At 41.8% G+C, this 11,357-nt stretch overlaps 1 protein-coding gene and 1 long non-coding RNA gene across 2 annotated transcripts; one reads left to right on the forward strand and one right to left on the reverse strand.

Moving 5' to 3' along the window:
* The first annotated feature begins 95 nt into the window (after positions 1-95).
* On the forward strand, positions 96-2,092 carry LOC143922137 (uncharacterized). The gene is made up of 4 exons (XM_077445377.1): positions 96-232; positions 309-417; positions 492-1,095; positions 1,194-2,092. Exons 2-4 carry the CDS (start codon positions 314-316, stop codon positions 1,275-1,277), a joined length of 792 nt encoding a protein of 263 aa, XP_077301503.1. The 5' UTR covers positions 96-232; positions 309-313; the 3' UTR covers positions 1,278-2,092.
* Positions 2,093-5,437: 3,345 nt separating this feature from the next.
* Positions 5,438-6,812, reverse strand: LOC143922718 (uncharacterized). Its single transcript, XR_013261635.1, has 2 exons — positions 6,406-6,812; positions 5,438-6,316 (listed from the first exon to the last, which is right to left on the reverse strand). It is a non-coding gene; the product is annotated as an uncharacterized LOC143922718 (long non-coding RNA).
* Positions 6,813-11,357: the final 4,545 nt, after the last annotated feature.

Consider the following 11,357-nt stretch of genomic DNA (forward strand, 5'->3'; position numbering starts at 1 on the left):
CATTTTATAATTGAAAACACATTGAATTATGCTTTTCACTGTGATACGCAATTTATTGATATGCGCACGCATTCGAAAGCTTATGCCCACCATCCTACCGGTTATGTGCATCCCGCACTTTCTGACCTCTTCTACGCCGCAGTGACAGGTTGAAGAACGCGCACTTACTTTCGGATAGTCACCGTTCATTTGCTCTCCACTCATTTATCCTATCATCATTCACAGTGGGATTGTTAGTTGTTTGTATGGACATATGTAGAATCAAACTTATATGAATTATACTTAATTTAGTTATTGTATTTTTCCAGACAATATGGAGGACATGGTAAAGAAGCTCATATTTAAAAAGCCTTCACAAACGTATACATGCTCTCCAACATCTGACACAACGTACCCGTGTGCAAGTTGTAATGATAGGTTAATCAAAAAAACATTGCAACATTCGAAATAAAAAAAAAAAACCTTTATTATAATAACTCATTTTATTTCAGATTCGCCTTGAAATCAAGTTACGAACGTCATATAAATCGGCCGAGTGCAAAAATAACGCTCTTTTGCAAGCAATGCAACGCCAAACTACTATTCACGAATCGATGCTTGTTGTTTATGCACATGGAATCGCATGATAACAAAGAGTTCAAGTATTCGTTGGCAGACTTCACCATCGAACCTATTCCAATGGAAATGATGAAAACTAATTTAATTCCCGTTGATGATCGAACTGGACCCGATGATCTATTGAAGAAATATGGAATTGCGTCGTCTAGCGATGAACCGAAAGATGAAATGATGAACACTAATTTAATTCCCGTTGCTGCTCTAACTGGACCCGATGATCTATTGAAGAAATATGGAATCGCGTCGTCTAGCGATGAACCGAAAGATGAAATGATGAACACTAATTTAATTCCCGTTGCTGCTCTAACTGGACCCGATGATCTATTGAAGAAATATGGAATCGCGTCGTCTAGCGATGAACCGAAAGATGAAATGATGAACACTAATTTAATTCCCGTTGCTGCTCTAACTGGACCCGATGATCTATTGAAGAAATATGGAATCGCGTCGTCTAGCGATGAACCGAAAGAAAATAATGTAACCATTATGGATTATTCTGTCGAAAATATAGATCCTATCGATATTTAATCAGTTTCATTTAATCCAAGCGATTCATGCCAAATCTGTTCTTTTAGGTTCAAGCAGACTGCCCAAAAATGGATTTCTCAATTGTCACAGAAGCAGAAGTTGCAAAAATTTTAAATATATTTAAAATGTAATTAATCATTCCTTGTATTTTTAAGTATTTATTGAATATATCATTTATTCAATTTTGGGGCAAACCAATTTGTTATATAAATATTATGTTTCATACAATGTGCATGTTGTCATTTTCCCTACATTTTTAAGTTATCTTTGAATATGTTAACACATAGGATACCACGGGATATTGCTAAAGAAACAGGCGTGCGGCGGGGAGAATTTGCGCTAACCTTTGCATAAAACTGTAACTGTTAAAAATGTAATATCTCTTTTACCAGTAAACGTATAAAACTGAAATTTGAAATGCAGTTTCGTATGGACTATCTTAAAATTTCGTAATTGTAAAAACAGTAAAAGTCAAACTGTGAGTCGCGTACTAATAAAATAAATAATTAAAATGTGTATAAATATGGCAAATATACATATTTTATAAATAAACAAAAAAATTCTAGCAGCAGTGAACCTTTGTGTAACAAAAACAACAAATGTCGTTATTTGAAACCTATAAATACAATGCAGTCAGATGCAATTCCATATGTGCTTTGAAATTGCGGACATCGAACAAGGTTAATCCTCTTTCTTCGAAATTGTGTCATAAATAACAATATCAGTGAGAGAATTTTAGGACATCGGCAAAATCTAAGAGGAACATAAAACAGATGTGAGAAAAAAAAGGTCCCCCCAAAATGTGTTTATTACCTAGTGCAGTGGTTAGTAACCAGGAGTCAAGTGTAGGCAATAAATTACCGAAGAAATATAAAAGGGCACATAGTAAACAATGGTGATATTTTCTTCAGAACATGAATATAAAAAAAATCAAACATATTTATTCAACTAAAAACACAAAAAAAGCATTCACCCAGCAAACTGCACCCCTTATGTAGATATTCACATTTGATTGATTGGTAGATATTTACACAATATTTATTTAAAAGTTTCCTTTATATTATAATATATTTATCGATAAACTCACTTTATGGTTTTTGATAGTATTACATATATTTATTATTTACACACACACACGTTATTTAAACACAATATGAAATTCGTACACTAATGAAATTTTCGCTGGTTTCGAACCTCTGAGAAGGTCGATGACGATCTGTTCTATTATTTTTACAAACCTCATATACGCTTTAGTTAAATAAAATAAAATTTGCCACCGAATTGGCGCATTCCCGTGGAGTTCTCAGAAGTGACCGATACCGTGGGGCTGAGTGTTGTGGGAATACATATCCGAGTACGTGACCATAACAATAGGTAAGCAAACCGGACGTCGAGTGACCTATCCGTTATAAGGCGGTACTTGATATCGCCTAAGACATTCTGGACGGAGCACTGCCAGTGTGTGCATCTCCTTAATCACCAATAAATGCTGTGAAACGACTTTGGCCTTTTACTTGGAGCCTCCACGCAACAATACTTATTATTTTACAAGGTAATCGTAAAATTTCACCAATACTGGAAAGATTATATCTAAGGCTAATAATACATATATATTTTTATGTAGTATCAAAATAATTTTCTTTTTTTTTTATTTATAAAATTCTAAACATGATATTTTGGATATAATTTTTAGAATTCGGGTGTGACCAACCCATGACTTTATCTATGTATTTGAAGAATATAAGAAGGTGACAAAACAAAATTCGATATTAAACCGTACAGACACATTGGCGCTGTCCACACATACGATATCTACTAACGATATTTGCAATATTTTCAATATCCAGTTCACAACATTGCAACCTGTGGTTGCTATTTAGGAACTGGTTATGGAAAATATCGTAAGCAATATCGTTGGTGTGAACGCAGCCATTCACAAATACCGGCAGCATTATGAAATACTAATAGCTATGATAGCATTTTCGATACAAATTGAGAGCAAATGTATGGAAACTTGCACAAGATAAAAGTTCTAATTCCGGTTTGTCGGATTTTGTTCGATTTTTTTTTATTACTTAAAATTACTATAATTATTATACACATTAAACATTAAGAAAATAAAATCAATTTAAAAGGTTAAAATAAAATAATGAAATATTTAAAACATTATTATTGAAAAAATACGAATTTAGTCCGAAAATATGATTTCGTTCAAATCTGATATTCTTCGAAAGTTTAATAAGTTTTGTTTGTTCAAAAACTGAAAGCAAATAAAACTTTTAGGAAATATACATATATCATTTAAATAATTTTGTGTGAAGTTTTTGAGGTGTGTAAAACCAGAATGAATCGTCGTACTATCCATGGTTGAAAAATCGCTTTGAAATTTAACGTCAAACAGTTATTCCCAAGCAACTGTCAAAGCAGCCAACGCTGAAATCATACGACGTACATCGAAATACGTATTTTTCAAATACTAGGAGTTTATATAACATACTCGTTGATAATTGATTTACCTAGTCCAGGGATCGCCAAACTCTTGGAACAAAAGAGCCAAGTATGAGTAGCAAAACAGTTTACAGTGTTTAACTGCAAAGAGAAACAGTTTACAACAGGTTTATAGTCGGTTGAAATCATGCATCATCCTTTCGAAAGATGCACTTTTAAAAATAATAATAATACCAAACGGAAAATAAATAGCAAATCTTCATCAAAAGAAGAAGACGACGACATTCGCCCATTTTATAAAAAAAAAATTTTTTCTTAATTATCAGTTCAATTTAACATCTATTGAAAATGTATTTGCTGAATTTTAAATTCGATTTAATTTTCACCGTAAACAAACGAATCGACATTTTTCTAATAAATTAATTGAACCTTTAGACGTGTAACATAATTGAGATAAATTATCATCGCTGTAACGGAATAGAATAATTTTGGAATAGAAATGGACAAAACTGTACAAACATTGAAGCAACATGCCACGAAAACAGCCCAGCAAACAGAAAAACCGAAAAAAAAGACCCGCAAGGTGGTTAGACATTGCGGATTTTGCTATAGAAACCTAATGAAAAACATGTTCCATCATTTGGGCATGTGCAACGAGTGTATGAAGCAAAGACAGAACAAATGTTGTGGACATGTTCAACCCATCTGTCCGGCAATGAACAGTGACACATCTTGCAGCAATAGACCATCGAATCATTGCATCCCTCAAGAAAACGTTTTCATGGTTAAAACAGAGAAAAATTCTCAAGGAGAACTGCGTCATCAATTCCATTGTAAGGACTGCTACAACCAAGCGGACTTGGAAGATTGCATCGTGTTGATGACGTCACTGAACACCATATTGCCATTCGATGAAGATATTGAAACATTATGATTTAAATTTTGATTCATAATTCAAATACATAATGTGAAATTCTTAACAAATGCAATTGTACCTTCCGTTCAGTTACATATTTGCATACAAAAGTTCCGGTCTATACTTACATTATTGATTAGTTTCGTTGCAGTAAAATATAGTAAACAAGGAATCTAGGGTGGACACCACGCGACTTTTCTACGAAATTTTATTATACATATAAACAGGCGCGGCTCGAGCATAGGAACTGCGGCGCTGCAGCACCCCCAGAAAAAATACAAAATATCACATTTGTATACATTTACAACTTGTGAATATAATTTATATGAGAATGATTAGATATTTGACATAATCATTATTAATGAGTATGTTAAATATATCTAAATACAAGTTGTAAATGCGATTTTCTTGTAATTTTTCTGGGGGTGCTGCAGCGCCGCAGTTCCTTTGCACGAGCCGCGCCTGCATATAAAGCAAGATAAAGTACAAATGCAGCTTCTGGTAGTTCAGGTGTTTTTAGAGGAATTTTGCAATTGATCTCTTCATTTAATATTTGCTTAAACAGAATCCAGTCAGGTTTTTTTTTGTTATGAAGCGATGGTGGTTTCTGTTTTTGTATTACTTGGCTGTTTAGTGTTACTATAATTGGCGAGTGATCTGACGATAAATCTAGGCAAGACTTAAAATGTTCAGAAATTCCTTTGATTTTGAAAAAATCAACTACATAGCTACGATACAGGTTTTTCATTCCAAATTGACCCTTTTTCATTTCGAATTAAACCTTTTTCATTTCAAATTTACCCCTTTTCAATGTTAATTTGAAATGAAAAAGCGTCCATTTGAAATGAAAACCCATATAAAAAGGCCAACAGTAAATTTTAATACTAGATTAAAAATCTTTTTGTTTAATTAAAACTAAAAATTTTACTAAGCATTTAAATTTTGTATGTTGTAATAGAAAAAAATGTACATATTTTTCGATGTTTATTCTTATAATGAAATGTAAATGGTATACATATATTTTTTATCACACAAAAATTTTATTGCTTATTCACTGAAACTTTTTAGTAAATATAAATTTATACAACTATTTGTGTTTATTATTTTATACTGAATTATTATGATAAAATAATAATATGGTATGAATGTGTATGATGATACAAGAAAATAAAATCTTGTGTTAATTCATTTTTATAGTAGATATATATGTATGTATGAAAGTGTTGATGAACTGATCGATTTGAGAGGTCTACTCTGACAAAATATTGAAATTCAATCTTTTGCAGAATGCAGTCGGAACAACCAATTGTGTCAGTAAATATCAAACATTCACAATAAACTGTAAGTATGGTTCATTATACATATATCCATAATATCACGCCAAATTCAACAGTTAAAGGTCTGTTCATACCTAGTCGGCACGTATCGGCGGCAGCAGCAGCAGGTAAAGTCGTGCGGAAAGTATTCTTTGGTACTTAAAAACTATGAAACTACAAGTAAAGAAAACATCAATAAGTAATTATGGCGTGACTAAAATGATGATGTGAAAATATTTTGTTAATATCGAACATGACGAAATTCCAAATGGTGATCTTTTCTTCTCAATAAGTTATTTTAAACAATGACAGACATATCAGCGAGACTCATAATATAACAGCAATGTACATATGAAAGACAATTTAATACAATTGAAAAATAAACCCAATACACGTATTGGTCCCGCTCTATTATTATTCACGACCATTTCGTTTTTCAGCAAATCCATCAAATCTTGAAGGAACACTGCTTTCTATTGTTCGAGACAGCCTGAAATGAATCAATTTTAAAGAATCAATTATAAAATTTGACTTTAGTATATACGTACATATAATATGTACTTAAATCACTACACGTACCTTTCATCGGGCGACTATCTGTAGAAAACGCATCATATTTAGGAGGCTCATCTTTTATTGCAGTTCCCGATATTGGTACCCCAGAGTCCTCGTTAGCACCAACATTATCTTGTCTGTGGATAGCATTGTATCCTACGGTAGTGACCATATACTGTATACTCTGGGGCGGATCTCACCATATCGTTTTTCTATAAAACGATCAAGTGTACGTATATTTGTGTCTACTACATACATTAGATACAGGCTAATAGCCGTACTCGAAACTCGAAATAGAAATGTACCCCAATAATCGTCGATGCCTTCAATTTCTTCAAGCGTAGTGCTAGCCATGGTTGAAAAATGGCTTTGAAACTTAACGTCAAACAGATATTTCAAAGCAACTGTCAAATTGACACATCAAAACAGCCAACGCTAAAATCATACGACGTAAATCGTAATTCGAAATACGTCTTTCAAACACTAGGAGTTTAGGACAGAGTTTTTATCCTCGTGTGCTATTGCATTTATTAAATGAACGTAAAATCGTGCCAAAGAATTATTAATGACGAAGAGAAGCCATCAAAAGGTTTATGAAAAAAATATAAAGTATTTAAGTATTAAAAATAAAAAAATATTAATAAAATCAAGCCCAACTGCAATTATCAATCAATATATCTCTTAAACTGGATTTTATAGAATTCATTTAAAAAAATAACGACTAACTGAGAAAATTGATGCCTTTGGGCGTGCGATCTATTACGCACGATTTCTAATAAATTTATTGTAAAAGTTAATGATATTTTTATTTAATATTGTAGTGACATCTATCCTTAACCCAAATCTAATCTATAATTTGGAAAGAGACTTTGTATGTATCCTTGGTCATCGTCGTCGTCGTCGTCGTCGTCGTCCGTAGATCGGTGACGTCATCGAACACGTGATTCGATTTTTTTTTTTTCGATCCATGGGCGCCGATTTGTTTTTTTCGTTTCAATGGATTCACCCCCGCGGGGGCGCAAGGCGAGTAGCTTCATGGGGCCCCGCCAGGGGCGCCACAAGGGGCGCAGCCCCGTGGGGCCCCGAAGGGGGCCCGGAGGGCGCAGCCTCATGGGGCGCAGCCCCATGGGGCTCAAAAGGGGGCGCAGCTTTATGGGGCACAGCCTTATCGGCCGCAGCCTTATGGGGCGCAACCTTATGGGGCGCAGCCTTATGGGGCGCTGTCTTATGGGGCGCAGCCTTAGGGGCGCAGCCTTATGGGGCGCCGCCTTATGGGGCGCCGCCTTATGGGGCGCCGCCTTATGGGGCGCCGCCTTATGGGGCGCCGCCTTATGGAGCTTAGCCACATGGGGCCCCGAAGGGGGCGCAAGGGGGCGCAGCCTCATGGGGCGCAGCCCCATGGGGCCCCAAAGGGGGCGCAGCCTCATGGGGAGTAGCCCCATGGGGCCCCGAAGGGGGCGCAGGGGGGCGCAGCCTCATGGGGCGTAGCCTTATGGGGCGCTGTCTTATGGGGCGCAGTCTTATGGGGCACCGCCTTATGGAGCTTAGCCGCATGCGGCCCCGAAGGGGGCGCAGCCTCATGGGGCGCAGCCCCATGGGGCCCCAAAGGGGGCGCAGCCCCATGGGGCCCCTAAGGGGGCGCAGCCTCATGGGGCCCCGAAGGGGGTGCAGCCTCATTGGGCTCCAAAGGGGGCGCAGCCTCATGGGGCGCAGCCCCATGGGGCCCCGAAGGGGGCGCAGGGGGGCGCAGCCTCATGGGGCGCCGCCTTATGGGGCGCTGCCTTATGGGGCGCCGCCTTATGGGGCGCAGCCTTATGGGGCGCTGTCTTATGGGGCACAGCCTTATGGGGCGCCGCCATATGGGGCGCCGCCTTATGGGGCGCTGCCTTATGGGGCGCCGCCTTATGGGGCGCCGCCTTATGGAGCTTAGCCGCATGGGGCCCCGAAGGGGGCGCAGCCTCATGGGGCGAAGCCCCATGAAGCGCAGCCTTATGAGGCGAAGCCCTAAACGGCAACTGATCATGGGGGCGAAGCCCTTGACGGCATTTAATCATGGGGGCGCGGAGGGGCGAAGCCCTAATAGGCATTAACTAAGGGGGGCGAAGCCCTAGGCGGCATTTAATCATGAGGGTGCGGAGGGGCGAAGCCCCAAAAGGCATTAGTTAAGGGGGGCGAAGCCCTAAACGGCATTTAACAATGGGGGCGCGGAGGGGCGAAGCCCTAAAAGGCATTAACTAAGGGGGGCGAAGCCCTAAACGGCATTTAATAATGGGGGCGCGGAGGGGCGAAGCCCTAAAAAGCAACTGATAATGGGGGCGAAGCCCTAGACGGCAATTAACCATGGGGACGTGGAGGGGCGAAGCCCTTATCGGCAACTGATCATGGGGGCGAAGCCCTAGATGGCATTTAATCATGAGGGTGCGGAGGGGCGAAGCCCCAAAAGGCATTAGTTAAGGGCGGCGAAGCCCTAAACGGCAGTTAATCATGGGGGCGCGGAGGGGCGAAGCCCTAAAAGGCAACTGATCATGGGGGCGAAGCCCAAGACGGCATTTAACCATGGGGACGTGGAGGGGCGAAGCCCTTATCGGCAACTGATCATGGGGGCGAAGCCCTAGACGGCAATTAACCATGGGGACGTGGAGGGGCGAAGCCCTAAAAGGCAACTGATCATGGGGGCGAAGCCCTAAACGGCAATTGCTCATGGGGCGTGGAGGGGCGAAGCCCTAGAAGGCAAAGGCTCAGGGGGGTGCCGAGGGCGAAGCCCTAGAATGAAAAAAAAAAAATTTGATTTTTTTTTTTGATTTTTTTTAAAAAAAAATTTTGATTTTTTTTTTTTATTTTTTTTTTATTTTTTTTTTATTTTTTTTTTTATTTTTTTTTTAATTTTTTTTTTTAATTTTTTTTTTAAATTTTTAAATTTTTTTTTTTTTTTAATTAAATTAGCTTAGTCATGTTTAAGCGGTTTATATTATAAACACTGAGCGAAGCCGGGTAATACAGCTAGTCTTCTAATCTATAATTTGGAAAGAGACTTTGTATGTATCCTTGGTCGTCGTTTTCGTCGTCGTCGTCCGTAGATCGGTGACGTCATCGAACACGTGATTCGATTTTTTTTTTTTCGATCCATGGGCGCCGATTTGTTTTTTTCGTTTCAATGGATTCACCCCCGCGGGGGCGCAAGGCGAGTAGCTTCATGGGGCCCCGCCAGGGGCGCCACAAGGGGCGCAGCCCCGTGGGGCCCCAGCCTCATGGGGCGCAGCCCCATGGGGCTCAAAAGGGGGCGCCACAAGGGGCGCAGCCCCGTGGGGCCCCGAAGGGGGCCCGGGGGGCCCAGCCTCATGGGGCACAGCCCCATGGGGCTCAAAAGGGGGCGCCACAAGGGGCGCAGCCCCGTGGGGCCCCGGGGGGGCCCAGCCTCATGGGGCTCAAAAGGGGGCGCCACAAGGGGCGCAGCCCCGTGGGGCCCCGGGGGGCCCAGCCTCATGGGGCTCAAAAGGGGGCGCCACAAGAGGCGCAGCCCCGTGGGGCCCCGGGGGGCCCAGCCTCATGGGGCGCAGCCCCATGGGGCTCAAAAGGGGGCGCCACAAGGAACGCAGCCCCGTGGGGCCCCGAAGGGGGCCCGGGGGGCCCAGCCTCATGGGGCGCAGCCCCATGGGGCTCAAAAGGGGGCGCCACAAGGGGCGCAGCCCCGTGGGGCCCCGGGGGGGCCCAGCCTCATGGGGCGCAGCCCCATGGGGCTCAAAAGGGGGCGCCACAAGGGGCGCAGCCCCGTGGGGCCCCGAATGGGGGCCCGGGGGGCCCAGCCTCATGGGGCGCAGCCCCATGGGGCTCAAAAGGGGGCGCCACAAGGGGCGCAGCCCCGTGGGGCCCCGAAGGGGGCCCGGGGGGCCCAGCCTCATGGGGCGCAAGCCCTAATAGGCATTAACTAAGGGGGGCGAAGCCCTAGACGGCAATTAATCATGGGGGCGCGGAGGGGCGAAGCCCTAAAAGGCAACTGATCATGGGGGCGAAGCCTTAGACGGCATTTAATCATGGGGGCGCGGAGGGGCGAAGCCCTAAAAGGCATTAACTAAGGGGGGCGAAGCCCTAAACGGCAATTAACCTTGGGGGCGCGGGGGGCGAAGCCCTAAAAGGCATTAACTAAGGGGGGCGAAGCCCTAGACGGCTTTGAATCATGGGGGCGCGGAGGGGCGAAGCCCTAAAAGGCAACTGATCATGGGGGCGAAGCCCTAAACGGCAATTGCTCATGGGGCGTGGAGGGGCGAAGCCCTAAAAGGCATCAACTAGGGGGGGCGAAGCCCTAGACGGCATTTAATCATGGGGGTGCGGAGGGGCGAAGCCCTAAAAGGCATTAACTAAGGGGGGCGAAGCCCTAAACGGCAATTAATCTTGGGGTTGCGGGGGGCGAAGCCCTAAAAGGCATTAACTAAGGGGGGCGAAGCCCTAGACGGCTTTGAATCATGGGGGCGCGGAGGGGCGAAGCCCTAAAAGGCAACTGATCATGGGGGCGAAGCCCTAAACGGCAATTGCTCATGGGGCGTGGAGGGGCGAAGCCCTAGAAGGCAAAGGCTCAGGGGGGTGCCGAGGGCGAAGCCCTAGAAGGCAAAAAAAAAAATTTGATTTTTTTTTTTGATTTTTTAAATTTTTTTTTTGATTTTTTTTTTTGATTTTTTTTTTGATTTTTTTTTTTATTTTTTTTAATTTTTTTTTTAATTTTTTTTTTAAATTTTTTAATTTTTTTTTTTTTTTAATTAAATTAGCTTAGTCATGTTTAAGCGGTTTATATTATAAACACTGAGCGAAGCCGGGTAATACAGCTAGTATACAATATAACCGCATTGGGTTGTCAAATAAATGTAGAAATCAACTCTATCATCGAACTTTCGGTTTCCATACAAAAAGTGACAGATAAATGTGGCCATATCAGATATGATATCACACCAAATTATTCACACACGAAAAGAAGTGGATTTCAC

This window comes from Arctopsyche grandis, chromosome 2 (genome assembly GCF_051622035.1).
Source record: "Arctopsyche grandis isolate Sample6627 chromosome 2, ASM5162203v2, whole genome shotgun sequence".
NCBI classification, from domain to species: Eukaryota; Metazoa; Arthropoda; class Insecta; order Trichoptera; family Hydropsychidae; genus Arctopsyche; species Arctopsyche grandis.